Consider the following 27,612-nt stretch of genomic DNA (forward strand, 5'->3'; position numbering starts at 1 on the left):
GGGAGACAGAGAGAGGAGGGAGAGACTGGGAGAGGAGAGGAGGGAGGACAGGAGGAGAGAGGGAGGGAGGGACTGGGAGGGAGGGAAGGAGGGAGAGACAGGGAGAGGGGGGAGAGGGGGAGAGATGGGGAGGGAGAGATGGGGAGAGAGACAGGAAGAGATTGGGAGAGACAGGGAGATGGGAGAGATGGGAGGGGGAGAGACAGGGAGAGAGGGGAGAGAGGGGGAGAGAGACGGGAGAGAGGGGGAGAGATGGGGAGAGAGAGGGAGAGAGACGGAGAGATGGGGAGAGAGGGAGAGATGGGAGGGACAGAGGAGAGGGACAGGGAGGGAGGGGGAGAGAGAGGGAGAGACAGGGAGGGAGAAATGGGGAGAGAGAGGGAGGGGCAGGAAGAGAGAGAAGAAGGGACGGGAGAGAGAGGGAGGGACAGGAAGAGAGAGAAGAAGGGACGGGGAGAGAGAGGGAGGGAGGGACAGGGAGGGAGGGAGAGACTGGGAGAGAGGGGGAGAGAGGGGGAGACGGAGAGAGAGACAGGGAGAGACAGGGAGAGAAAGGGAGAGAGGAAGAGACAGGGAGAGGGGGAGAGAGGAGGAGAGACGGGAGAGAGGGAGAGAAACAGAGGGAGAGGCAGGGAGAGGGAGAGGGAGAGGGCCGGAGACGGAGAAAGACTGAGAAAGGGACGGAGGGACAGGGAGAGATGGACACAGGGAAGCCGATGCAGTGACTCTGGGCGACGCTGCAGCCGCGGACCCGGGAAGGGAAAGCACGGCTCTTCTCGAGTCACTGTGACGTCCAAGGGCAAGGGCATCCCGCTCACGTCTGTCCCGACGCTCGCGGCCCGTCGTGGGGCCCCTGCTTGGCTCAAGCCCGGTCTTCACTGCGAAACCCTTCTTTCAAGGTACTGGGGGCCGGGGCCTGAGCCCGGGGCCTCGTGTGTGGGAGGCCGGCACTCAACCACCAGCCACACCGACCCGAGCTGGTTTTCTCGTTTGTTTGCTTGTCGCCCGTGTGTCTTTAGGGGGCGCGGGGGCCAAAGCTGGGGCCTCCCGGGTGGGAAGCAGGCGCTCGGCCACTCGAGCCACATCCGTTCTTTTTTTTTTTAAACACCGTTATTGAGTCGTAACTCCCACACCATGCAACACCTACTTTTCTCTTGTGGAGACCGGCTGCCTGCGTCTGAGAGCAGGGGGCAGAGGTGCGGAGCCACACTTTAAGGTGTACAGTTTGTGGTTCTAGCAAGTTCCAGAATATCTTCACCCCAGAAGAAACCGTACCTTTCAACTTGGTGCTTTGGGTGCAACTGGCAGCTCCAGCCGAGCTGGTGCCCCGCGGAGCTCCCCTTCACCCGCCCCTCGGCCCCTCCCCACTTTCCTGGGCCTTCCAGAAACATCCCAGCAAAGGCGTGCCCTCTCTTTGCGCACCGTGGCTTGTGTGGGGGTGCTTCAGCTCGGGTGCCTCATCCCCTGGGGGCGAGTCAGCGTTTCCAGCCCCGCTCTTGCCCCAACCACCTGCTGACCCTCCGGGCCCTAAAGCCTCCGGCCTCAGTTTCCCCACCCTGCCCCTCCTGGCTCCCACTCACCTGCTGAGAGTGCCCCCAGGGCCAGCAGCAGCAGCAGCAGCGGGGGACCAGCACGGTGCCATCCTGCTCCCGGGGTGGAGTGCAGCTTCTGTGGGTGCACGCTCCCCCGGCAGAGGAGCCCACCCCCCGCGCCCGCCTTCCTGTGCGTGCACGGCCCTGTCTGCAGAGCCCACCCTCTGCACCCGCTGCCCACCCCCCGCGCCCGCCTTCCTGTGCGTGCACGGCCCTGTCCTGCAGAGCCCACCCTCTGCACCCGCTGCCCCACCCCCCGCGCCCGCCTTCCTGTGCGTGCACGGCCCTGTCTGCAGAGCCCACCCTCTGCACCCGCTGCCCACCCCCCGCGCCCGCCTTTCCTGTGCGTGCACGGCCCTGTCTGCAGAGCCCACCCTCTGCACCCGCTGCCCACCCCCCGCGCCCGCCTTCCTGTGCGTGCACGGCCCTGTCTGCAGAGCCCACCCTCTGCACCCGCTGCCCACCCCCCGCGCCCGCCTTCCTGTGCGTGCACGGCCCTGTCTGCAGAGCCCACCCTCTGCACCCGCTGCCCACCCCCTGCGCCCCGCCTTCCTGTGCGTGCATGGGCCCCCCCGGCCGAGGAGCCCACCTCCTCCCCACCACCACCCCTTTATCTCACCCATAAACGTGTTAGAAAGTGATTTTAATAGACATAGGCTCTTCCAAAATGAAACCACGTTGCTGCTATCACACCTAAAAATTTAAAAATTGCCCCCGGCCATATCCGGGCAGCGCTCACATGCTTTTTAAAAGCACTTTGATCGGGACCGCGTGCTCACCACTGCACTGCGCTGGCTGCTCTTCCTTCTCTTTCTCCTCTTCCCGTTTTCGTGCATGACCTGGTGGTGTTACGGACACTGCTGAGCAACCCGCCTCCCTCCCGGCCTGAGCTGCCGCACCCTTCGCCACAGCCCCTTCCTCCCCTCCGCTGCCTGAGAACTTGCCTGTCTTGGCGTCTCCCGCCGGCGGAGGCGCCCGCTTGGCTGTCGGGGTCTTTCACTCGGGACGACGCTCACCCGCACGCGGCTCAGACCCTCCGCTCCCGGCGGAGCAGCCTGCGGGGAGCCGCCCCCCCCCCCTCACCTGGCGGCCGCAGCGCTGCCTGGAGCCGGCTGGCGCCCCCGCCCGCTCCCCCGCTTGTGCGGCGCTCCCTGCTGGGCTGGGCCCCTGTGGCTGACTTGCCCTTCCTCGTGGCTCTTTCTCACGAGGTACAACTTACTTACAGCGGGAAGCTGAGTCTTAGCGGTTTCCACGAGCGTTGGCTGTGGGAGCATCGCCGCGCACCCCGAGAACTGCTGACCTTGTTTCCATCACAGCAGGAAAGTTCTGGGAAAGTCCCTAGAAATGGCTCCTCCAGCGCCCCGCGGCCCCCATTTGCTCCTGTCCATCAGCCGGTGGACACCTGGGTCAGCTCCGGTTTGGGGCAAGGACGCTGAAGGCGGGGGTCTTGGAGCCTGCAGTGGTCCTTCCCTGGGGAAGCTCACCTGGCCCCCCCGGCCAGGGGCCACCGGGTGCCATCCTCGGGCCACGGGCCAGCTCCAGGGAGGGCGGCCGACCCACGCCGCATCAACAACAGCGCAGCCAGGCTCAGGCGATTTGGGTAGCCAGTCCTCGCTCTGCGGGCTCGGAGCCGGTGGGGTGGGCTGGGGTGCAGGCGGGGGTCCTGGACTCGGCGAGTGGGGCTGGGGCTGAGAGGCCGTCCGGCCACTGCCCCGGTGGCCACAGGCCTCGCGTTACTGACTGCTCTGGGATTCAGGAGCCCTAACGGGCCTCCGGGGTGCAAGCGGAGGTGCCGTGGGGTTCCTGGCCTCTCCAGCTCCGGGCCGCGGCCCTCCATCCGCGCAGCCCGGGCGAGGCGCCCCTCCGGCCTTCCCTCGTCCTGCTCGAGGACCTGTGACGGCACTGCCAGGCCGTGGCTTCGGGGCCCTGTGCCTGCCGCCTGGGTGGGGCAAAGCCAAGATGCAGCCGCAGAGGCTGCTGGCCGCCAGCCCCGGGCGCCGTCAGGCCCGCCTCATGGGCTTCCTCCCTGGACCCGCCCGAGAGGCGCAGGCGCAGGCGACGGGGGTGGCAGGCGAGCTCGCTGCCGAGCCCTGCTGAGCAGGGAGCAAGGCCAGGGGCGATTCAGGGGGTAGCAGCACTGAAGAGCGCGGCCCGCAGGCCCCAGACAAGCAGCAGGGAGGCGCCGGTGCAGCACAGGCACGCCAAGGGCACAGGGAGGAGAGTCCACCCTGCGCTGGGTCCCCTGCGCACATACTCCGCCTACCTGCACTCAGACTGGGACAGGGCAGCCGTTCCGACCGTCTCAGGCTTTCGACGCCGAGGCTCCCGACGCGAGGCTGCGCACCCGCAGCCAGGCACCCCAGAGCTCGGCCCAGGCGCCTGCGCCCCGCGGTCGGCAGCTTTGGGCGCACGTGGGGGCGGCTGAGGGGCGCGTGGCGAGGACGGGCGGTCCCACAGCACGGCCGCCGGCTCCCCGTCCCATGGGGATGCAGCAGGGCCACTATGGGACCTCCCGGCCGGCCCAGGCCTTGCACCGGGGACCCCAGCCCTGGAGCCCGTGTCCACGTAAGAGGAAGCTGGAGCGTCGCAGGTGCCCCGGGGCACGCTGTGGGCACACACTTGAGAGCAGAGGTGCCGCCACGACTCCAGCCGTGCCCAGGACTGTGGCGCAGAGACGAGCCGCCCGCTGATCCCGGCCCCTGGACCCTGCGCGGCGGGAGGGCCGGGGGGTCTGATGTGGGCAGGAGCAGCCGGGAAGGGCGGGCGGAGTCCGCAGGAAGGGTTGGCGGCACTTCCAGTCTTGGTGGTGGCGGTGCTGGGAGAGGCGGTGAGGACCGCGGGCCTCGGGGTGGGGGTGACTCCAGAGGGGCTCCCGGAGGCCCCCGCAGGCCCCCTCCTGCTGCTGTGAGGCAGACGCCGCAGGGCGGTGGGCATGCACGTGCCCCAGGGGCTTCCCTACCTGGTGCCCCAAGTCGACGGCGCCTGCGCTCGCACTCTGGCTGACGCCCAAGGGGGGTGTGGGGGCCTGGCCCCACCCTGTCTGGGAGGTGGGCAGCACCCAGGGGGCGGGGCCTCGTGTGCGCACCCGGCCTCACCCCAGGGCCGCCCCCAGCCCGTGGAAGGGCAGAGCCGCAGGCACAGCCCGCCCGGTGCGCAGCAGGCCCTCCCAGGTCCCTGGGGAGGCAGCTCTGCTGGGTCCCCGAGGCCTGTGGCCTGCGCCCACTGGGGGCGTGGGGGAGCCCAGCTGTCCCTCGACTGTGTGGACGGAGCGCCTGAGGCGTGTGGGCGCAGCAGGAACCTGGGAGCTGAGACCTTCCTGGGCCCCGAATCCAGTGCGTTCTGGAACCTTCCAGTTACCCAAATGCGCAACCTGGTGTGGAGTTGCCGACCACGTGGCACCTGGAGAACCCGGGCCCCGCGCGGCGCGTGCTCCCAGCGGAGCCCCTGGGGCTGGGGCCGGCGGGCCGGGCTAAGGCCCCTGCTGCCCCAGGGGAGGAGCTGCTCGCCTGGGCAGCACCGAGGAAAGCAGCCGCCACAGCTGAGGCCCTGGGCCGCCCTCCGCTCCTGGCTGGGGCCAAGCAGAGGCTCCCACGTCTCATAAAGCGGCTTTATTCAGATTTCAAACAAATCTAAGCAGAGAAGGGGCAGCCAGACGCCAGCCCGGGGAAGCCGCGCCTCTGGCTCCGTGGGCCCCTGCCGGCAGCTCGAGGCGGCCCGGGGAGCACGGGCTCCACCTCGGGGCCAGGCCGGGGCCGGCCGCCCGCGTCTCTGCTGCAGAACGCCCAGAACAGACGCGGAGAGGGAAGGAGGCCTAGAACGGAACAGCTGAGGAGGGAACCCACGCGGACCTCCATGAGGTAGAGTCTGGGGGCGCCCGCCGACCCCATACAGGTCCCGGTCCCAGTGTGAGGTAAAATCTGTAAGTTTATTCCGGCCGGGGGTCAGGACTCCTCGTTGCCCGAGTCGTCCTCGTCGTCCCCGAAGCAGCTGTCAGCCTCCTCCTCGCCCTCGCCGTCCTCGTAGTAGTCGTCGTAGAAGAGGTCCGAGCCCTCGTCGGGCGCGGGCGCCTTGGTCTTCACGCAGTACTCGGCCAGAGTGGTGGGCACCTTCACGCCGTCACGCTCAGCGTCCACCTTCGTCCCGAGGACCTGCTTCCTGGGGGTGCAGGCGCGTGAGGCTGGCACCGTGCCCCGCCCCACGCCCCACCCCGCGCCCCACTCGGGCTCTTTCCAGCGAGGCCTGACCAGGGCGGAGAAGGGGCAGCCCGCCGGCAGGGAGGGGAGCGCGCAGCAGGCGCGGGTGGGCACGGCCAGAGCCTTGCAGACCCTCGGCACGGCTGCGAGGAGACAGGCCCCGCGGCCAGAGGCTCGTCGAGGGCCTCGAGCGGGAGGAGCAAGGGATGGGGGACCGACGGCCCCCAGGGCCGGGACCCGGGCGGCGCAGGAGGGGCCAGCGCCAGCGACGAGCCCTGAGCAACCCACCGAGCACGCCTGCTGCCGAGACCACGACCCGGGACAAGAGGCGCCTCCCGGGGGTGGCCAGGAGGGAGCAGGCCCGAGGCTCGGCCCCCAGTCCTCGCCTCCCCCCCCCCCCCCGGCACAGCCCCCGGGGACAAGCCCAGCAGGCCCGCGCAGCCCCACCCTGTGGGCGCTCCCCTCGCCCAATGGCACTGCCCTGGAGCGCGCCCCTCGGCGCTGCGTGCCGGGACGCGCAGAACGGCCGGGGCCAGCGCAGATGCTCGTGGGCAGCCCCATCGCCACCACCTGCGAGAAGAGACACCTGAGCGCAGGTGGGGGCCGTGGACACACAACACGTGCGGAGTTAAAGGTGGACCTGAAAACCCTGTTCACGGAAAACTACCCCCACTGCCGGGCCTGCAGGCGGGCTGCGGCCACACGTGCAGCGACGCACTCGGGAGGGCACGGGGCGCCCAGGCCAGGACTCGCCACACGCAGCAGGACGAGAGGGCTGCAGGTGTGGAAACAATGACAACGCGCAGACAAGGAAAAGCAAGCCGGGCACGCGGCTGCTCATCTGCCACTCAGAGGCCTTTGGTCAGCGGTGGGAGAGGCTGCAGAGGGCGCGGGCACCTCTGGGCGCAAGTGCAGCTGCCCAGACTCACTGAACCGTGAGGCCAAAACGGGATGGACTTCCCACGGGGAAGAGAGGCAGGCCACGAGGCGGCACGCACGGCCTAACCCCGTTCCTGATAAGTCAGGGTCCAGGAGAGAAAGACGTCGACCGCGCGGCTCACGGGACCCCGCCTACCCCACGTTTATCTGCGTTACGTCTGTTTCGTACATGTGCTGCCTTCTCCCTGGAAGCCTCGTTTCTGCAGCTTTACCTTCACACTGCGGGGTTCCCAGTGCACCGCGAGCACGACAGAGCCCTTCCACCCTCAAAGGCCCACCTCCCCGACAGCCGCTGCTGACGAGCTGGCGCTTCCCGAACCCGTGCAGAGGGCTCCTGCGGTGGGCTCTTCCATGCAGCGCAGGGCCCGTCCACGCTGGGCACGGCCGTCGCCCGCGGACGATGCTCGGGGGGCGAGGAGAGCTGCTGCGCGTGCCTGTGTGCCCGGCCCGCGGTGTGCGCTCCGTATGGGTGCAGAGGCCGGGCGGCAGGTGAGCATGTGCTTAGCCATTCGTGTTTTGGTTAAAAGTTAAACGGCAAACAACTTCGGCGAGAGCATGACAAAGCAGCTCGGTAACAGCCCGGGTGAGAAACAACGACGGATGAGGGGCGCTGGGGGCCCCTCGCAGAGCTGACGGCTCTCGACCCGCAGCTTGGCCTCCGATCCAGCACCCAAGAGCCTGTGCCGCAGGCGGCTCCTCCGCGGGAACGCACGCGCGTTTGCTCACAGGGCTAAGGAGTGTGCTGCTTTCACAACCAGAGAAAGGGCGACTTTTTACGAGTCAAAGTCCTTTCCTGAAGCCTGCAGTGGCTTCCCTTCCTTCAGCAACCCAACCCGGGTCTGAAAGTTATAGGGCGAGGGGCAATCCCAGCAGCAACTTCCTCCTGACGGCACAGAACGTTACCGTGAGATCCGACCCGCCTGCGCATCGCACACACCGGAGGCCGCACGTCGATCGCTCGTTTTTGCAACAGAACAAAGCAACGTGCAGACCTCTGTGACGGGTGGGCAGGCGCTCAGGCGTGGGCTTACTCTTGAGACCCTGGAATGACCTAAACATTCCACGAAGCGTGAAAAGAACCCCTGGTTCTAACTGGAGGGAAGAGAAAGGCGCCTGGAGGGAAGCGGGCTGTGGGCGTGGGCCAGGCCCGACCAGGTGGCCCTCGCGACGCCGGCACTGCCCGCTTACCGGATGATGTCGGTGTACTCGCGGTCCTTCCCCTTGCTCTCCTTCCACTTCCTGTACATCACGGAGGCGTCCACGTTGGCCGGCGAGAAGGTGTTGGGCTCGTTGAGGAGGGAGATCACGCTCAGCAGGATGGTCCTGGGGGGCCGCGGCCGGTCGTCAGCCTCGGCCCCCAGCGCCCTGCCCTGCTGCACGCTGCGGCCACGCTGGCCAGCAGGAGCCTTGCAACCACGGGGGCCGCCGCGCTGGGGGAGCCTGTGAGACCCGAGCTCCCCCCTCACGGCCCGGGCCCCACAAGGGGCGCAGCTGGGGACACGCCGAGCCCGCGGCCCCTCCAGCAGCCCCCACCCTACAGCTACTGCCCTGCAAGCCCCGGGAGCGGGGCCTCACCTGACATTCTGGGTGGGGTTCCACCGCTCCGAGGGCAGCTCCCCGCTCTGGGGGTCGTCGACAGGGGGGTGGAGGATGGAGATGCACACGTCCCCGGTCTGCGGGCGGGCGGGGGTCAGCGTGGCCAGCTCCTGCAGCCGCTCAAACGCCCCCACAGGGGCTGCCCGGCCACCCCTCCTCTGCCCTCTCCAGAGGGAAGCGCGCACCAGCCGGGCTCACCTCGTAGATGTTTGGGTGCCACATCTTGGTCAGGAACCGGAACGCAGGCGGCGAGTACGGGTAGTCGATGGGGAACTTGAGGCGAGCCTGCGGGCAGGGGGCGCGGAGGGTGGCTCAGGAAGGACCCTGCGCGGGGCTGCCCGATGGGAAGGCGGGGACGGCGCCTGCACTGCCCGCGCTGCTGCCCAAGGCCTATCAGGGGTCTGCGCCCAGGCCACGGGCACTGCCCGGGGGCTCTAAGCACGCATGTGGCCCGGGCGGTGCCCACGGACAGCTGCACACGCCGGCAGGAGCTCGGGCCCCGCCCTCTCTGGGCCTCAGTTTCCCAGGCTGGGAAACTGCTACACCGATGCTCCTGACACCTCCCGCAGGCCAGGCCCTGCAGGCAGATGCGGGTCAGCACCGGACGCGGTGCTCTGCCCCGAGGCGTCTGGCCAGATCAGCCAACACGGGTCCTGGGCAGGCGGCCACACGGCGGCACTTGTCCCATGCCGGAGCCCTGCCGGGTCCCGCTGCGCCCGGCCCCTGCAGCTGAGCAGGAAGCCCCAGGTCCCGCGGCACGGCAGCGCCACACTTCAGGAGGGATTTGGGGGCGCCCGTTTGTAGGGGAGGCAGATGAGCGGCAAGGAGCCTGGGCTCAGGCTTCTCCTGCTGCCTTCCTGGCTGGCGCTGCCCGGGCTGCCTCTGCCCCCAGCGTGCCTGTGAACAAGTGGGTGTGGTGGTGGCCTGGAGGAAGAGGCCTGCAGCCCCTGGTCTCCCCATCCCTGCGGGAAGAGGGTCTGCTCAGGGGCTGGAGGGGTACAGCTGAGCCAGGAAGGGAGGTGGGGGTGGCAGCCCACCCTCCCAGGCCTAAGGCCCTCTAAAAACCAGGATACCCCTGGAGACCAGCCCCGGAGGGCCCAGCCCGTCCTGTGCAGCCAGGTTGCTAGGCAACAGGGGCCCACGGGCATCCCTTTGGCCCGTCTCCCCCAGTGCCGGCCGGCCTCAGGCTGGGGCTCTGAGCTGCCCCGTTGTGAGTGAAGGCCTCCTCCTCACGGCCAGCTGCTCCCCCAAGCAGACAAAAGAGGTTGGGGGCCGTTCGTCATCCTCCTAGGCCGCATGCTCCGAGGCTGGATGCTGGGAGCAGGGCTGGGCGAGGAGCACCGGGTGGCCCGTCTCCCACCCTGTGCGCTCTGTTGAGCCCAGAACCTGCCCGGCAGACACGGCCCTCGGGTCCACACTCGTCAAAGACGCACACGCAGGTGTCTCTTGGGGCTGCCCCCTTTCCCCAGGGCCTGGCCTGGCTGCAGGGGCTACCACCCAGTTCCCTAGCCAAGGGCAAGGACAGGCAGTGGCGGGGGCATTCCTGCACTAGGGGCTCCCGGGGCCACGGCGGGCTCGATGAGAAGCTGGGAAACCGCCGGGGTCCTTTGTCGGGCCAGACAGAAACACAGCCAGCCCCCGGGACAGCACTGCCTCCCTGTCCCAGCAACGAAAAGAGGAAGACAGTAAAGCCACCAAGCCCGAGGCAGAACCCACTCGGAACTACACCGTGAAAGACTGAAGAGACGGCCCAGGACTCGAGCCGTGGTCCCGGAGGACCCGAGAAAGGGACTGAGGCGAGGGAGGGCCAGCAGAGCCCAGGACCTCGGCCAAGGCTGGCAGTGGGGAGGCCGGCAGCCCTGGCCCCAGCCCTCCCCGAGAAGCAGGTTATATAAAGCTGGGGACGAGGCCGCGCCGGCCTGGCCGGCTCGCTGTGGGCGAGGGTGGCCGCTTTCCAAGCCCGTCCTGCTGCCAAGGCCCGGCCCGGCCCTCGATGGGCCCCGAGCCAGTGACCCCCGGCCTGGCCTGGCTCCCGGCCCCACAGGCCCTGTGTTCCCCGACAGCAGCACCCTGCGTCCGCGACGCCGCTTTGTCTCCTCGGGGGAGGGGTCTCCCGAGTGCCCTCACCTCCTCCGCAGGGCCGGCGCTGGGGAGGGGGCAGCCGGGGGTGGGTGAGAACCCCCCACCCAATCGGAACAGAGAGTGAGCAGGCTGGGGTGGAGGCGGGGAGGCCGGGAGAGGCGCGGGGACCCCGGGCGGGTCGGGGGCTCACCTTGAAGTAGCCGCCCTCGTAGTAGGTGTTGGGGGGCCCGAATATGGCCACCTCCCAGTTGTACAGGTCGCCCTCGTCCACCAACGTCACCCGGAAGCCCTCGACCGGCTCCTCCTGCAGCCCCTTGAGCTCGAGCAGCAGCGCCTTCTGCGAGCTGGGCACCAGCGGCCGGGCCATGGCGGCGGCGGCGGCGGCGGCGGAGGGGCCCGGGCCCGGGCTTGGGGGCGCGCTGGGCCGCGGGGCCGCCGCGGGCTCGCGAGACGGACCGGGCCGCGCGCCGGCCGGGAGGGAGCTGCCGGGGCCGGGGCCTGGGCCGCCGCCTTGCTCCTCTGCGACGCCGCCGCCGCCGCCGCCGCCGCCGCCGCTCGGAGCCCCCGAGCGCTCCACTCGCTCTGGCGCCGCCGCCGCCCGCCCGGCCTTCGCCTCGGCCCGGCCCGCGCGCCCCGCCCCGCGCTGCGCCTGCGCGCCGCGGCCAGGCCCGAAATGCGCCTGCGCGCCGCGGCCGGGCCCTGACTGCGCCTGCGCGCTGGCTCGCGGGGCACGCCGGGAAGTGAGTCCCCCTCCCCGGCCCCGGCCGCGCTTGGGGCGCGAGGCCGACGGGAGGGAGGGGGCCGAGCGCGCAGGCGCCTTGGCGCTTCCGCCGCCCTCGGAGGTCGCGGCCGCCCCCCGCTCGCACGAGCACCCCCGGACGCCTGTGCGCGGGGAGGCGGGCAGGACTGGGCTGCGCCGGAGCCCGCCCGGCCCGCCGGGGCTTTGGGGCCGTTTTTGTGACGTCCCCGGCGGGGCGGGGCGCTGGGGGAGGGGTGGCCGGGCCCCGGGGATGGGCCGGGGTCCCCTACCCTGCCCTGCCCTGCCCTGCCCTGCTCTGGAGTGACACCTGAAGGGCGGCGGGGGTCGGGCTCGAGGTCGGGCAGGGATAATAAGCGGAGGGCCCCGTCCCCGCCCCCGAGCCTCAGTTTCCCTTCTGTGAAGAGGGGATTCTTGGGCCTAGTAGAAAGGGGGGTGGGCATACAGGAGGGCAGGGGTCCGCAGACGCGGGCTCTAGACGGCCGCTGCTCAGTGTCCGGTCAAGCGGGCACGAATAATGCTTAGGGCGCACTCGGTGGTTCTGTGCGCGCACTGGGGGTCCCCAGGGGAGCTCGCGGCTGGGGCTCAGGGCTGGGGGTCCGTTCCACACGCCGGAGTCACGAGAGCTGGGGATGAAATGAGTCCCCTCCTCGCCTCACAGTCACCCTACAGCGTGGACTCAGCAGCTGACCGTGGTCGGAGCGCCTCCTGGCCAACCCTCAGGCGACCCCCATCCCAGTGTGGCCTAGGCCCTGACCCCTGCTGCGCCCCGACCCGGCTGAGGCCCAGTCCCCGGGGGTGCCCACCTACTCTGCCGGTCATTCGGCCGTGGAGGGGGTGGGGGGAGGGCAGCTCGAGGCCGCCCTGTGCGGTGGGCGTGGCCCCATGGCCTTTTGCCTTGGTGACCTGAGCTGGCCTGAGGGACCCCTTCCCCAGGTGCTCCCGCACGTGACCCCTGACCTCAGGAATGGGCGTCCTCCCAGCGTAGTGCCCACCCCAGCCCCATCTTCCCCGAGCAAGTCCCCCGGCCGCGTCCCCTTGGCTGGCCGGGAGGCACGGGCTTGACTGGACCTGGGCTCCAGAACCGAGACGGAGGACGTCGCTTTGCCGGAAGGCACGTGTTTGCAGAGCTTTGTTCCGCGGCCCTCCCGGACCCAACCAGGCAGGAAGGGGCGGAGGGCAGGAGGGGCGGCCAGCTGAGCGTCGGTAGGGTGCAGTGGGGGCCTGGCGGGGGCACCTCCTGGTGCTGCCCCTGTGCTCGGGTGGACGAGGAGCCTCCCGGGGTCAGGAGCTCGAGGCCAGGCGGGAGGACTGAGCGGGAGCCCATCTCGGTCGCAGCAGGCGAGTCCTTGAGCTGTCCCCGTGGAGGCGTCCTCGCCTCAGCCGCGAACTGGAGAATGCTTGGCCACCAGGTGGTAACTGAAGCCACGGTGGCTTGGCGTGACACAAAGAGGAGGGCGCATGAGGGGAGGCCCTGGACCGAGGCGACCAGGGGGCCGGGGAGGCCATGGAAAGAGGGTGTCACCAGAATGGCGTCAGCTTTCCGGGGCTGCTCCAGCAAGGGTCAAACCAGGACGGCGACCGGCGGGTTCCCAGGGGAGCAGCGAGGGACGCGGGCAGCGCGGGGCAGGGCAGAGCTGGGAGGGGGCTCGGACCGGCACAGCCTGACCCGCAGGCAGCTCTGGAGGGACCCGCACCGGGTGAGCCGCACATGGGGGCTCGTGGGAGGGGCGGAGGGGGCAGCGGGCCTGGGCAGAGATACACCCGCTCACCCTGACCCGCGCCCGCCCCGTTTCTGCTCACCAGGGAGCGGCGCCCACCCCTCGAGTCGGGCTCTGGGAGGGCAGGGACCCTCCCTGACGTCCTGTTCTCCGCTGCTCTCCAGCACCACTACCGCGTGGCGCCTACGTCACTGCACTTGGGGCGCGCCCCCTGCGTGTGGGCACTGGGCTCGTTCTAACGCTGACTCGAGCCGGGCACCCACTGCTGCGTAACAAAGGTCCTCAGGCCCGGTTCGAACCCGTCACGGCCCTTCGTTCAGCTCAGGATGGCAGAGTGGCACTTTCGGGTGGACTGCGGGTGTGGCCAAGGGCGGGCACCCCAGGAGAGGGCTGGGGGGCGCCGTCACGAGAGCCACCGAGGCTCCTGGCTCCCCGAGGGGGCACGTGGTCACCCTGCCCTCCACTCGCCGGGAGCTGGCAGGCTCGGACGGGGAGGGCGCTGGGCTTTGGGGCGACGCACGGCTGCCGCAGCTCCCTCGCTCGTCAGCTCCCTTGCTCACTCGTTCTTCCACTTACTTCCTCACCCATCGGCTCGATCACTCGCTCGCTAATTCATCCACTCATTTGCTTGTGCAGTCAGTCATTCGCTTGCTTACTCATTCATCCGCTAACTCACTCATTCACTCACTAACTCGCGTAATTGCTCGTCAGCTCTTTCCCTCAATCGCTCGCGCACTTTCAATCTCTCAGGCAGGTCAGGGTCAGCCAGGGGACTTGAAGGAAGGGCCGTGGCCCTTGGCCACGTGGCGGGCTTTGTCCAAGCCGCTTGAGGCCTCGAGTGCAAAAACTGGCCTCCGGAAGAGATGCTGCCTCGAGACGACCCGCGGGCTGTGGGCGCAAGGTTCCAAGGCCGCTGTCGCCTGCGCTGCCAGTCCCCGTCCTGGGAGCCCACTCCTCAGAATAAACCTGTGTGCACACGCCCGCCTGGCTCTCCCTGGAGACCCTCGCTGACGCGGTTTTCTCGCCCCTGGAGCTCACCCCGCCTGCCAGGTGCGGGCAGGCGTGGCTGCGCTCGGGGCCGTGATAGAGTGGAAACGGTGCGCCAGGCGCCCTCCCTGGCTGACCGCTGGGGAAACCGAGGCAGAGGCACCCCCCCCACCCCGGGCAGGGAGGAGCTGCTCCACTCCTGCGGCCGCCCCCCACCCCCCAGCAGGGGACGCGCTGGCGCAGGTGGGAGAGCACACGCACGCGTCTGCCTGGTAAGGGGTTTTATTACGGCCAGGCTTTGGGGGCCTCGGGGACATGCTGGTGTGTGGGGTCCCCAGGGGCCTCGGGCTCCTCCCGGAGGCTCCCACACTGCGCCCCGCACGCAAGGAACCCCCCCTGGTCCCAGGTCGCGCCCTGCCGGGTGCTGGCGAGCCGGGCCTCGCAGCGCCCCCGGCCCGGCGGGGGGAGGCTCAGCCCACCGGCTTGACCTTGGCGATGAAGAGGGCGGCCGCCTTCTCCAGGAACTCCTCGCGCGTCATGGGCGAGCTGGGCCGCCGCGCCCCCATGGCGCCGTCCATGGCCCGGGCCAGGCCGTCGGGCCTGAGGCGCGAGCCGGCCTCCAGGTAGCGCGCGGGCGCCGCGGCCTTGTCGCCGGCCTGCAGCGCGCCCTCCAGCGTGTCCAGCACAGCCTGGCCCACGCGGCGGTCGGCCACGGCCAGCGCCGGGTCCTGCAGCAGCTGGAAGAGCGCGGCGGCGCGGCCCACGAACTCCAGCAGCACGAAGCAGCTGAGCATGCCGGCCCGGAACACCTCCAGCGGCACCGCCTCGTGGTCGCGGCACTGGATCTTGCGCAGCAGCGGCGCCACGGCCTCCTCGGGCGCCTCGCCGTCCCGGCACACGCGCTTCAGCAGCGCGCTGTACGTGCGCCCGTCCAGCCCCGGCTTCTTCTTGCGCCCGCTGGCGCTCAGGCACTCGTAGGCCATGTTCACGTTATTGTTGAAGGCCGTCCTGGGGGCGGGCGGGCGGCGTTGGGGAGGGCGCGGCCCCCCAGCAGCCCCCGCCCCCCCACCAGGTGCCCCCCCCGGAGCTCCCGCCCCCGCTCCCCCAACCAGGTGCCCCCCCCAGCTCCCGCCCCCGCCCCCCCAACCAGGTGTCCCCACCCAGCAGCCCCCGCCCCCCCCACCAGGTGCCCCCCCCCCCCGGCAGCCTCCGCCCGCCGAGCACGCCCCAACCAGGTGCCCCCCCCAGCAGCCCCCGCCCCCTGCCCACCCCAACCAGGTGCCCCCCCCCGGCAGGGCCCCCCCCCCCAGCAGCCCCCGCCCACCGAGCACGCCCCAACCAGGTGCCCCCCCCCCGGGCATCCCCACCCCCCCTGCCCACTGAGCACGCCCCCCCCACCCCCCTGCACCAGGCCCTGCCCCATAACGCCAACCGGGTACTCTCCATCCAACAGGCACCCCCTGTCCAGAGAGCACCCCCGCCCACTGGGCACGCCCCCTGTGCACAAACTTGTCTCCCCGTCCACCAGGCCCCCCTGTCCACAGGGCACCCACAGTCCCCCAGGCCCCCCTGAGCACCAGGCCCCCCATCCACCGGACACCCCGCCAGCACGCCCCACCTCCCCCACAGTGGCCAGCTCAGCCCAGTCCACTTGGCCCCACCTGACCCTCCTGCCCAGCCCCCAGTCCTCCCAGCCCCCACTTTGGCCTCCCAGCCCCCTCACTGGTCACCCATGTGCCCAGCGCCTGCCTGCCCCCACCTGGTCCTTCCTGCCCACCCAGTCCCCACGCCGTAGGTGCCCGCCTGCCTCCAGACCCCTGCCCGGGCTGTGTCCTCCCCAGGGCTCCTTCCACCCCCGGGGGCCCAGCCCCCCTTTTCCAACCTTTCTCCTCATCTAGTTTTGTGTCCTGCCAGAACGCCCGCCCCCCCAGAGCCCCCCAGGGCTGGACCCCGCCCCACCACGCAGCCCATGCTCAGATGGCTGGAACTGACCTCGGGGAGGCAGCTGGGGCACGCCCCCCTCCCCTCAAGGACAACGTTCTGAGACCACGCTAAGCTAGTGCCCCAGGGCTGGACCCCGCCCCACCATGCAGCCCATGCTCAGATGGCTGGAACTGGCCTCGGGGAGGCAGCTGGGGCACGCCCCCCTCCCCTCAAGGACAACGTTCTGAGACCACGCTAAGCTAGTGACAACAAAAGCAAGAAGGACCACGTGCCTGGCTTCCAGAGCAGCACTAGCCCCCTCCCACGGCCTGCAGGCCAAGAGCGGCCTGCTGCCCGCTTTGTAAATAAAGTTTTATTGTAACGCAGCTTTTGCTGACCCGAAGATGTGTCATCTGTGGCTGCCTTGTGCTGCCCAGGCCACAGGGGCCCACCACCCACCCAGCTGCAGGGGGTACATCACCCACCCACCCATCCTGCTGCAGGGGCCCACCGCCCGCCCAGCTGCAGGGGGTGCATCACCCACCCACCCACCCATCCTGCTGCAGGGGCCCACCGCCCGCCCCGAGGAGGAGCCTGAGCTTCCACCACAGGTCGCACGGCACTGGGAGCTTTGGGCGGCAGGAACCCTCCCCGGGGGCGGGCAGAGCCCCTCCAGGCCGGGAGCCCCTGTGGGCTGCAGGGAGCCCCCGCGGGGTCCTGTGGCTCCTCTCGCCCCCAGAGGGAGGGGCAGGCGGACCCTTGCTCTCCCCTTCTCCTGGGGAGCCAGGCGCCCGGGAGCCCACCCTCCTCGGCTGGCCCCTCCAGACACCCTGCGGCCCCCCGCCCGGAGGGCGGCCCTGGTCTGGCCTGGGGTCCGAGGGCCTGCCCCTGCTTGCAGCCTGCCCTGCCTGCTGCTCAGCACCCGGGGCAGGAGGGTGCTGCCCACCCATCGCCCGCAGGCAGCGGGTGCTGGCCCTGTGCCCAGTTCCAAGGGGCAGGTGGGCACGAGGCCAAGTGTGGGCTGCGGTGTGTGGGGAAACCGAGGCTTGGAGCCACGGCCGGGCTGCGGACCCCGGGGGGGAGGGTCTGACCCCAGGGCTGCACTCACACTCTCCTGGTGTTTATGTGGCTGTCGGGGCCACTTCCACGTGGCAGCCCACCCTCGCTCGCCTGTGCCTTGGGAACACTGCTGGCCTGGCGCACAGTGGGCGCCCAGCAAACACTGGCTGGTGCACGGTGGGTGCTCAGCAAATGCTGACTGGCACACTGTGGGTGCTCCATAAATGCTGGCCAGTACATGGTGGGTGCTCAGCAAATGCTGGCCAGCACACGGTGGGTGCTCCATAAATGCTGCTAGTGCATGGTGGGTGCTCTGTAAATGATGGTCAGTGCACAGTGGGTGCTCAGCAAATGCTGACTGGCACACTGTGGGTGCTCCATAAATGCTGGCCAGTGCACAGTGGGTACTCAGCAAATGCTGGCCAGGGCATAGTGGGTGCTCAGCAAATGCTGACTGGCACAAAATGGATGCCCAGTAAATGCTGGCCAGTGCGTAAAGGGTGCTCTGTAAATGCTGGCCAGCGCACAGTGGGTGCTCCATAAACACTGGCCAGCGCGCAGTGGATGCTCCGTAAACACTGGCCAGCGCGCAGTGGGTGCTGCATAAACAATGGCCAGCACACAGTGGGTGCTCGGCAAACATTGGCCGCTCCAGCCATCCCTGCTGCTCAGTGAGGGGCTTACAGATGGACATACTGTCCCAGAGTCCCACAGATCAAATCCCCTTCGACAGAGGAGGAAACCGAGGCCCAGGGGGAGGTCAGTGGCCCGGGATTCAGCTCTCTGTGTCTGGCCGTAAACTCCTCATTCACACCCCAAGCGTGGGCAGGCCTCGCCCTTCCCTTCGCTGGTGCTGAGCGAAGCGCTTCCCAGGCAGTGACTCAGCCCCGTAAAGCGCTGCTGTGGGGCGAGGCGCAGTGGAAGCACCCCGTAAACGTGCGGTCGTCCTTGCTGCCTTTACTGCCACGTCAGCGCATCTGGGGTCCTCGTAATAACTGTGTGTGAGGAGGCCCGGGGCGGTCTGTGCCTTCGCGTGGGGTCGCCGGTGCTTGCACCAGCCGCCTGATGCTGTGTAACAAGCCGCCCCGCACCCCGTTGCCTAAGTCCACGACGCCGAGCAGCGTCTGTGCATCGGCGGACCCGGCCTGGGGTCTCTTGTGAGCGTGCACACGCGTGGCCACGGGCTTCGCTCGGGGTGGCTCGCTCCCGTGCTGGAGGCAGGGCGGGCTCGGGCTGCGTGCTCCCCGCACGGGGGGGGGGGGGGGCACGCGGAGGTCTCGGCGAGGCCCTGCCCGTCGCCTGGGTCGCGGGAGCCTGCGTGGGGGTGCGAGTGCCAGGGGACGCGGCGCCCTGGGCGACTCGAAGGCTGCCCGCCGGGGCCTGCTGGCCGATCGCCCCTGCAGCGCGGGTGGTGGCCTCAAGCCACGCAAGGTCCTCTCTGGACAGACACTTCCCCGTCCCCGCCTACCGTGTCGTACAGAGCGAGCAGGAAAGCCCCTCGGTGGGGTCAAGGCCCCCGGGGCGCCAGGGCCGCTTGTTACTGTGCAGCCCGGCGCGGCCTCACTGATGCGTCAGTGGCCAGAGCTTGGCCAGACCGACCCGGAGCCTCTCTCCAGCCACCCTCCCCCCCGGGGCCTCCCCGAGTGGCGCCCCCGTTGTCCTCGGCCGCCTCCCGGCCCTGGCGGGCACCGCCCCTCGCTGGGCCTTGCTTCCTGTCTCTGTCTCTTGGGCTGTGCCAGGGTGGAGGAGGGAACGCGCACCCGGAGCTGCAGGCGGCGCCCGCAGGGCCCCCGCGCCCGTCACGCTGTGAGCAAGCTGCGGTTTGGCCCCGGCTTGTCTGGAAGCCGTGTACTGCAGCACCGGGCCCTGTGGGCAGACGCGCACGGGGCGAGACCGTGACCCTGGGCACGTGGAGGACGGGGCGCCCGCTCCAGCTGCCCGCCCCTCCTGGGGCTCCCGGGGCAGGCCCGGCCTCGTCCCCAGCTGGGGGGCACCGCCGCTCGCCCGCTGAGTCACCTGCCGGCTGCCCGGCGGAGGCAGAGAAGAGCTGGGGGGCGGGCTCCCGACAGGCCCGGGCTGGCTCTCGGCTCCGGGGGGCTCTGGGCTCGTCTCCCGGGCCCTTGGCGAGGAGCTGCTGGTGAAGCACGAGAACGTTCGTGAAAAGGACAAGGAATTGGCTCATCGACGGTCCAGAAAGAGGCGCGGGGCCGACTGTGCCGTAACCGGGGGTCCTCGGCCGGGCCTCTGCCCCCAGGGGTCCCTGGACGCGCAGGGAGGGGAGCTGCTGCATCCCTGGACCAAGCGGGAGGCCGCTCAGCACTGCACAGCGCCCCCAAACGTCAGCCGAGGGGGCCTTGGGGGGTCCTCCCAGGTCTGCGGAGCCGCGGCAGCGCTCGCCGTCCCCAGCGCAGCGACAGGAGCGCGGTGTTAGGGCCCCAAGGCCGCCAGCTCCACCCCGGGTCCGCGGTCAGTCCAGCAAGTCCTCCGCGTCCCTGGCCTCGGTTTCTCCCTTTGTGTGGTGGTGACGAGGTCCTCCTCCAGGGTGCTGAGGATGGAGGCGGGGGCTCGGGGGGTGGGCTCTGGGGCGCTCCCACTCAGGGGGCCTCGGATGGGGCGGGGACACCCCTGCCCGCTATCGCCAGCCCCAGGACCAGCGCTCTTGGCTCTTGAAGGCGGAGGGGATCGGGCACGTCTCCCCAAATCTGAAGGGGTGCCACACTTCTCAAGCGCAGCCAGGGCGCCCCGGGCAGTCGGGGGGCGCCGGGGTCCGCATACTGGGGCTCGCCCGGCCGGCCCCTGAGGACCAGGGGCTCCGAGACGTCGGCAGGGCTGCCTGCTGGAAGAACAAGCAGGATAGGGGGGGTTCCCGGGCTCACTGGCGTTGGATGCGGGGGGAGCTCAGGGAGCCCGTCCCCGTCCACCAGCTGCACCTCCGGGGAGCCCGGCCGCCGGCGTGGCGCCCCCTCACAGAAGGCGCTCTCCTTCTGTGCCCCCCATGCCCTTGAATCACCTCCGGCCAACAGCTCTGACGCGGACGGGGCCGCCCACCCAAGTTCACGTCCACCGGAGCCCCAGGTGCAGTCAGAGGCTGCGCAGGCCGTGGCTTCCTGGGCTCGGGGTGGGTTCATAGTGCGGTGACAAGTGCCCTCGTGGGCAGCCACGGGTATACCGGGCCTTTGAAGGTGGGGCAGGGGCTGCCCGTCAGGAGCTCCTGGGCCCAGGGGCTGGACGGGGCAGGAGGGGCCTCCCAGGAGCCCCCCACACTGGGACCTCACACTTCTGGCCTCCAGAGCCAGGACAAAGCCCAGGTGTCCAGCCCCCAGCTGGCGGTCCCTGTTAGGACAACACAGGGAACAAGGAAACAGCCCCATCTACTAGGCCTGGACGCGGCGTCTCTGCATGAATGAGGAAAAACCCTGCAAAAAGCTGCCATAAATATCCCCGTCGGCAAGGTCTCCAGGGGAAGTGGTTTGTGCAGTGCACGACCTGAGCAACCACACATGGCCCTGCCTGGATGCTGCTCCTCGTCTCCGGCCTTCGGGCTCTCTGAGCCTGGGCCCCTCGAGGTGGGCCGGGAGCACTCTTCCTGTCTCCCCCAGGCCTGCACGGCCCTCCTGGCTGACAGTCCGGCGCCCCGCTTCCTGTCACGGGGCTCCTCCTGATGTACCAGCCTGACAGTCTTCAGCCACTGACCACTCACTGCCCGCGGGGACTGTCCTTGTATACCCCGCCTCGCCCCAGTACTCCCCCCCATTGCTGCCCCCCGAGCACAGCCACAGCCCAATACGGGGGTCTCATCGTGTTCCCACCCACCTGCTCCTCTTACCAGGCCCCATCTCAGGGGTGGCCCCCCACTCCCAGACACTCCACCCCATACCTGGCTCTCATCCTGGACCTCCTGCCACCCTTCCCCCTGGGGCAGAGACGCTGGTGCTCCCTGAGGCACCCCACCCCCAGGCCCTCACCCCACCCTCCAAGCCCCTGGCCCACCCCCAGTCCCCGCCCCACCCCCCAAACCCCTGCCCCTCCCTCAGGACCCTCCCTTAGGACCCCTGCCCCACGTCAGGCCCCTGCCCCACCCAGCCTCCCTCTCGAGAGAGCCCCTGCCCAGCTTCTCTGAGCTCTCCCACGGTGGCCACTCTCTGGGAAGGGCTGCCCTCGGGTGCTGGAAGCACGTGGGCTGGCCTTCTCCCTCCCTGCCCTGCACCCCCACACCCCTCCTGGGTTCTCCTGAAATGAAATCACCCCACACAGATCCTTATCTCAGGCTCCAGTCCGGCCGCTCCCAAGACGCGCGCCCACGCGCACCCCATCGGCCTCCCCGCCCTGAGACGCTGCAGTCAGCGCTCCCCATCCGCCCTGACGTGGACTTTCATTCACTCTTTCCACACTTATTCCGCGAGCGAGCGCCGTCCGCGCGACCCGGGGACAGGGGCGGGCAGGCACCTTCCCCCCGCCCCCGTGCTCCCGGCACACCCTCCTGCCCGAGGGGACGCGCCGCCGCTGGAGGCCGCTGCGGGGACCCGGCTGAAGGACTCGCCCATGACCCCGAGGTCACTGGTTCTCACAGAGGGGTGGGCGGGCTACAAGAGGAGCCTCAGCACCCGCGGAAGGACTTCCAAACGGCGCCAGCGCGCGGCCACGCAAGTCCCCTCTCCGCCCGGGCAGCCCCGCGGTCTCCCCCGACCCGGCGCAGTGCGGACTTCAGCCCCCAGCATGCCCCGCGCGCGCTTCCGGCGGCGCAGGGGCGGGGAGCCGCGCGGGGCACGCCGGGAGCTGGAGTCCCGCGGCCCGCCCGCCCGCGGCCCGCGCCGCACCTCTGGGAGTGGTGAGCCAGGCGCAGGTGCCACAGCGCGCGGCCCAGGCGCTGCTGCTGCAGCAGGAGCTGGCCCGGGGGCTCTCCGGAGCCGCTGCCGGCCGGCGAGCGCAGGCCCATGTTCTCGAAGTAGTGCGCCAAGAAGGCGATGGGCTCCTCGGGCCGCGCCTCCAGCACCTTCAGCAGCGCCGCGCGCAGCATCTCCGTCACGCCGACCTGCCGCAGGAAGTCCTCCTCGCTCTCGGCCGCCGCCGCCGCCCGGGACGCCGACGGCCGGACGCTGTCTGCGAAACCGGCCGCCGGGGCCACGGCCGGCCGCCGCTTCTCCACCGCCGCCATGTTCACTGAGGGCAGCGGGACCGGAAGCGACGCCATGTTCCACGGTGCCCCGCGCTCGGGGCGGCCATGTTGATTAAGGGCACGGGGAGTCCGGATCCCTCTGGGAGACTCCGGGAAGTCTCGAGGGCACGCCGCCTTCTCCTCTAGGTCCCAACTGGCACCTTCCAGCCGGTTCCATTTGCGTAGAGGCCATTGCCGTTCCTACTTCAGTCCTGGAACCTGAATTTTGCCAGGCTTCAAAATGGCTACCCCAGAAGGGCTTGTTTTCTGGCATGAAGCCGGACCGCCTGCCATCTTGGTAGTGGGTAGAGAGGCTTTTATTTGCGCGGTGTCCTAGCAACCAGTCTACCCTCGTCTCCGAAGGGGCCCGCCCGCGCGTGCGCATGGGTCCACCCTCGGCTGCAGGGCCGAGCGCCGCCGCCGACCACCAGACCGTTTTCTGAGACTCATTTTCCAGCCTTTGTGCCTCATTCAATCTTCGTCTGAGTTTAGAGCTCACTCCCGGGGGAGACCCTCCCCCCGGCTCTCCCCAGGCCGGGTCAGGTGCCTCTCGGGATCCCCCCACCCGGTCCGCCTTCATCTTGGGTTAGCTGTGGCTTTGGAATCCGGCACCACGCCACGGTGGACTGGGGGCCCCCCGGGGTAGAGACGGGAATGCCTGGCGTCCTCCCAGCCCAGCAGCCGGTACGAGTTCGCAGAAGCGGTGCGCGAGCCAGCCCCCTCCGCAGGGCCCTTCCTGGCTCCCAGAGGGGGGTGCGCCCAGCTCCCCGCGCTGAAGGCCCCGCTGTCCACCTGCTGACCTCATTTCCAGACGCCCTCCCCCCAGCCCCCCAAGGATGCCCGGCCTTTGTGCTCTCCCGCCCCTGGCCTGAGCCTGTCCTGCTGCCCGGTCCCTACTGCTTCCTCTCCTGACCCTGACCCGGGAGGCTGGGGGTGCCCCCTCTCCGGGGAGCTGCTCGGCGCAGAGGCTATTTAGAGCTGGGTGGGGGAGTCCAACATCCTCAGACCAAATGCCCTTTATTCTCCAGCCCTGGATTGCCAGGGGGGTGGGGGCCGGCTGGGGCCCGGCGCCAGGCAGCCCAGCCCGCTGGGGGAGCCGGACCTCCGGGGTGAGGGGCTCGGCGGTTGCCTTCCTGCCTCCCAGAACCCCACAAGCGCCCCGCGTTGCAGCCAGTGAGGGAGAGGCAGGCCGCTCGGGAGCGGCCGCCCGGCCCGGGTCCTGCTGGGCCCAGCCAGGCCACAGCGCAGGGCTCAGTCCGGGGAGCGGCAGCGTCTCCGGAGGCGATGGGCGAGGAAGGCCAGCAGGAGCAGCCCCAGGACCGAGCTCCCCGTCCAGAGGGTGGCGACGTCGACGTCGCCGTCGGGGCCGGACACTGGGGAAGAGGGACGGGTCAGGTGCCACCCGCAGGCTCTGGGGAGCGGGAGCGGGGAGGAGCCTGCCAGGTGCCCCCAAATCTACCTAGCCCCTGAAGTCTGGGGAGCCCGAAGGATGCCATGGGGTAGAAAGCCTTTTGAAATTCCAATACCCCTCCCCCAGGACTTTGCAGTGACTCGTGGGGCTGCCCAAAAGAGCGGCCACTGGCTGGCCACGGCTGCAGCCTCAAAGCGTTTGGAACGTGGCTAGTCTAATCTGAAATGTGCGCCGCGTTCCAAAGACATATGTCGAGGAGAAAAAGAATGTTAAACACCACATTAAAAGTTTTTATATTGGTTACACGTTGTCATGACGTTTTAGATGCACTTGGCTCAATAAAATAGGGTATCAAAATTACTTGCACCTGTTTCTTTTTACTTTTATGAAAAATGTGGCTACTAGAACGTCTAAACGCGCCCACGCAGCTGCATTCTATTTCTTCTCTACTCCACGGGCGAGTACAGGGTGCGTGGCCCCTGGGAGCCCCCCACCCCGGGCAGTGGAGGAAGCAGGCTGGGCAGGCCCTTCCTTTTCAGAGGTCTTTTCAAAGATCCCCCCGCCCCTCCCCAGGCACCAGGACTCACCGCTTCTCGGGACCACGTACAGGCTGGCCACCTGGTCCCCGGGGTGCAGGCGGCACTGGAACCAGCCCTCGGGGACGCGCCCGGCCCGCGGCAGGGCCAGCCAAGCCCGCGGCCCCGCCTCCCGCCTCTCGTAGGCCGCCAGACCTCCGGGGGCCCGGGTCCAGCGCACGGCCACGCCCACGCCGCAGGCCGCCACGCACAGCAGCTCCAGGCGGCCCTTCCTGTGCGTGGGCCCGGGGGATTGGTGGATTTCCAGGTGGCAGGGGCCGGCCGGGCTGGGCGGGGGGCTGGCACTGCTGGGGTCGACGGTGGGCGCCTGCTGCAGGGCAGCCGTGGTGGAGGGCTCCGGGGCGGCCATGCTGGGGGGCTCCAGGGCGGCCATGGCAGGGGGTTCCTGGGTGGCCGTGGTGGAGGGCTCTGGGCCGGCCGTGCTGGGGGGCTCTGGGGCGGCCGTGCTGGAGGGTGGTGGGCCGGCCGTGCTGGGGGGCTCTGGGGCGGCCGTGCTGGGGGGCTCTGGGGCGGCCGTGCTGGAGGGTGGTGGGCCGGCCGTGCTGGGGGGCTCTGGGGCGGCCGTGCTGGGGGGCTCTGGGGCGGCTGTGCTGGAGGGTGGTGGGCCAGCCGTGCTGGGGGGCTCTGGGGTGGCCATGGCAGGGGTGGTGGTGGGCTCTGGGGCGGCTGTGCTGGGGGGCCCCAGGGTAGCCATGGCGGGCTCCAGGTTGGCCGTGCTGGGAGGCTCCAGGGCTGCTGGCCCGTGTAGGACTGAAAAACAAAGGAGGGGAGTCTTCCCAGCTGCCCCCCCAGAACCTTCCAGGCCTCTTCCCTGGACCCCGTGGGCCGCGGGGGTCTGCACACCCGCCCGCTGCTCGCTGGCACCCCCCCACGCGCCCAGCTCGGGGTCCCACGCGCTCAGGTTTGTTCTCGCGGACGTGGGAGGTGGAGAGGGGAGGGGGTGCCGGTGCTCCTGCTCCACGCCCCCCGTACAGATGGGGAAACCGAGGCCTCGAGGGCGCGTTGGTCCGAACTGCTACAGCTTAGTTCTCAAATCCAGCCGCCTCCGGCAGCGCCTGCCGCCACGACCGCTCTCGCGGGGCTGCGGGAGCCGCCCCCCGTCCCTGGGAGCCCCCTCCTCGAGAGCCCTGAGCTCAGCAGCCGGAGCCCCTCTTCCGCGGGAGGAGCCGCTGGGGCCTTCACGTGTGCCGACCAGATGAACAGCAACGTCTGACACGACCGAGCGCCTGCTGTGTACCAGGCCTGCGATGCCGGCATCCATTCATTCAAGTATTTATCAAGCACCACCTATGTACAGGCTGTGGCTCTGAGCAAGACAGACCAATTCCCACCCTGATGAAGGCAACGATGGGGGAGACGGAGCTCAGGGAAGAGCTAGAACAGGCAGGGTGTTGTAAGTGGCGTGAAGAAACACAGGCCGGGAGAGGGATGAGGGGTGTGTGCGGAGGGGCTGGAGGAGGGGACAGGGGCCTGGGTGCTCCAGGTGGAGGGCATGGCAGGTGCAAGGGCCCTGAGGCAGGGCCCGGCCTGGTGGGCTGGAGCGAGTGAGCCAGGAGAGCCGGGAGCTGAGGGGGGGAGGGCTCGGGGAGCCCTGGGGGGCTGTGGGAGCTCCCGGGGCTGGCACTGAGCCAGGCTCAGGAAATAGTCGAAAGAACGCGCTCACGAGAAGCGCCACTCCAGCTGCCTGAAGACAGAGCTCCGTCTTTCCCGTCGCCCAGAGGGGGTGGGGGACCCACGGGCTGGCCTGGCGGGGGTGGGGGTGCAGAGCCGGCCCCCGTGGCTCATCAGGGGCGGTCACCTGGGACGGGCTGGCGGCGGCTCAGCGCCACGCCGGGCAGCGTCAGGGTGGCCTGGCAGTGGAGGGCGGCGGGGGGCGGGGGTCCCCAGGGGCGGCAGCAGCCAGCGCTCCGTCACGCGGAACAGCATGTCCTCGTCCTCCAGGGGCTCCTCGTCCCGGCCCAGGGCCTGGGCGCCCTCCAGCTCCCGCTCCCCCAGCAGCAGGGAGAAGGACAGGGCGTCGGGGTCCACCGGCATGACGCCGAGGGCCGTGCAGGCCACCTCCTGCTCCCGCCCGGGCGTCAGGGCCGCCGGGGACACGCTCAGCTGGTCCGGGAAGGCTGCGGGTGGACCGAGGGTCGGACGAGCGGCGGGGTGGGGGGCCGCGCCCAGCCCGAGGTGGGATGGAGGGGAGGCGGGGACGCAGAGGGGCGCCGCCATGCAAAGGCCCGAACGCGGGTGCTGGGAGGGGACCAGGGGCCCGGGGAAGGCCAGGAGACCCGCCGGGGGGTCCGGAGGGCTGGGCGGGCGGGCAGGGGCGACTCACCGTACACCAGGAGCTGCACGGCCTTCTGGAAGGTGGCCGCCGCGCAGGAGCCCACGCACACCTGCGTGCCCGCGGCCCACAGCGAGGCGCTGTGCACCGTGAGGACGCTGCGGTGGCCGTCGGACCACACGGAGCCCAGGCTGGTGTCCAGGCCGCGCCACTGCACCGAGCGGGGCTGGCCGTCCGGACACTCCAGGCGGCAGGTCAGCTCCAGCCGCCCACCCAGGGCCACAGCCGGCTCGGGCGGCTCCACCTCCAGGGGCTCACCTGCGGGCCCAGGTGGCGCTCAGCCTGCCCCAGCGTCCGCCGCTCCATCCCGGCCCCCCGGCCCCCCGGGCCCCCTGCACCGCCCGGTGCCCCAGTGCCCACCCCAGCGTCCGCCGCTCCACCCCGGCCCCCCCCGCACCGCCCGGTGCCCCAGTGCCCACCCCAGCGCCCGCCGCTCCACCCCCGGCCCCCCGGCCCCCCCCGCACCGCCTGGTGCCCCAGTGCCTGCCCCAGCGCCTGCCCCAGTGCCCCCCGCTCCACCCCCGGCCCCCCGGCCCCCCCGCACCGCCCGATGCCCCTTTTCCTGTGGATCAGAGGGCAGCCCCGAGCCCCCAGTCCCCTCTATTGGCGCTGCCCCCTCCAGAGCCCCCTCCCATCACTGGCTCCTCCCCAGACCCCTTTCCCGGTGGTGTCCCCCCCTCCCCTCTGCCAAGCCCCCTCCTCTTTACCAAGTCCCCTCCCCAATCCCCCCCTCTCCTAAAGCCCCTCCCCTCCTCGAGACCCTCCCCTTTTAAACTCCGTTCTCCGCCCCCCCCCAGGCCCCCTCTCCAGCCCCAGCCCCGCTCACCGCGACCCCCCTGCAGCAGGCCCAGGCAGAGCGGAAGCAGCAGGACCAGCCCGCGCTCCATGCTCGTGCCCTCCCGTCTCTCGCCTCCCGCGGGGGCCGCGGCTTAAATATTGGCGCCCCGGGCTCCTTCCCGCCGACCCCACGACCCTGCCTCCCGCCCCGTCCTCCAGCGGCTCCCGGGGGGGTTTCCGAGGGGATTCCCGGCCGGAGAGGCAGAAGGGGTGGGGGACCCCAGAGCCGAGGTCGGGAGAACAGACGGGGAGAGGGTCTGGGCCGAGGCCAGGTCGCCCTCGGAGATGGGAAGGAGACCGGGGCGGGGCCTCCCGGGGTCAAGTGCGCGGCTCGGGCCGCCCCGCCCGCCCCGTCGGGCCAGCGCCTGCACTCTCCCGAGCGGCCGCGCGGGGGCGGCAGAGAGCCCCGGCCTCCGGCTCCTGGGACCCCAC

The 27,612-nt window shown here is 70.2% G+C and overlaps 3 protein-coding genes across 3 annotated transcripts; all 3 read right to left on the reverse strand.

Moving 5' to 3' along the window:
• Positions 1–5,185: 5,185 nt before the first annotated feature.
• Positions 5,186–10,860, reverse strand: LOC101446438 (cell division cycle 34, ubiqiutin conjugating enzyme). The gene is made up of 5 exons (XM_058292907.2): positions 10,593–10,860; positions 8,519–8,605; positions 8,300–8,397; positions 7,913–8,047; positions 5,186–5,747 (listed from the first exon to the last, which is right to left on the reverse strand). Exons 1-5 carry the CDS (start codon positions 10,767–10,769, stop codon positions 5,534–5,536), a joined length of 711 nt encoding a protein of 236 aa, XP_058148890.1. The 5' UTR covers positions 10,770–10,860; the 3' UTR covers positions 5,186–5,533.
• Positions 10,861–14,131: 3,271 nt separating this feature from the next.
• On the reverse strand, positions 14,132–22,055 carry LOC131277816 (tubulin polyglutamylase complex subunit 1-like). Its single transcript, XM_058292906.1, has 2 exons — positions 21,667–22,055; positions 14,132–14,875 (listed from the first exon to the last, which is right to left on the reverse strand). The coding sequence occupies exons 1-2, from the start codon at positions 22,038–22,040 to the stop codon at positions 14,338–14,340; spliced, it is 912 nt and encodes a 303-aa protein (XP_058148889.1). The 5' UTR covers positions 22,041–22,055; the 3' UTR covers positions 14,132–14,337.
• An 800-nt stretch (positions 22,056–22,855) lies between these two features.
• LOC101447757 (mucosal addressin cell adhesion molecule 1) lies at positions 22,856–27,236 on the reverse strand. Its single transcript, XM_058292905.1, is given in 6 exon segments — positions 22,856–23,377; positions 24,003–24,761; positions 25,810–25,882; positions 25,884–26,128; positions 26,335–26,601; positions 27,170–27,236. Coding segments are annotated over 6 exon segments (1,527 nt in total). The 5' UTR covers positions 27,231–27,236; the 3' UTR covers positions 22,856–23,255.
• Positions 27,237–27,612: the final 376 nt, after the last annotated feature.

Source organism: Dasypus novemcinctus, unplaced genomic scaffold (assembly GCF_030445035.2).
Source record: "Dasypus novemcinctus isolate mDasNov1 unplaced genomic scaffold, mDasNov1.1.hap2 scaffold_453, whole genome shotgun sequence".
Classification (NCBI taxonomy): Eukaryota; Metazoa; Chordata; class Mammalia; order Cingulata; family Dasypodidae; genus Dasypus; species Dasypus novemcinctus.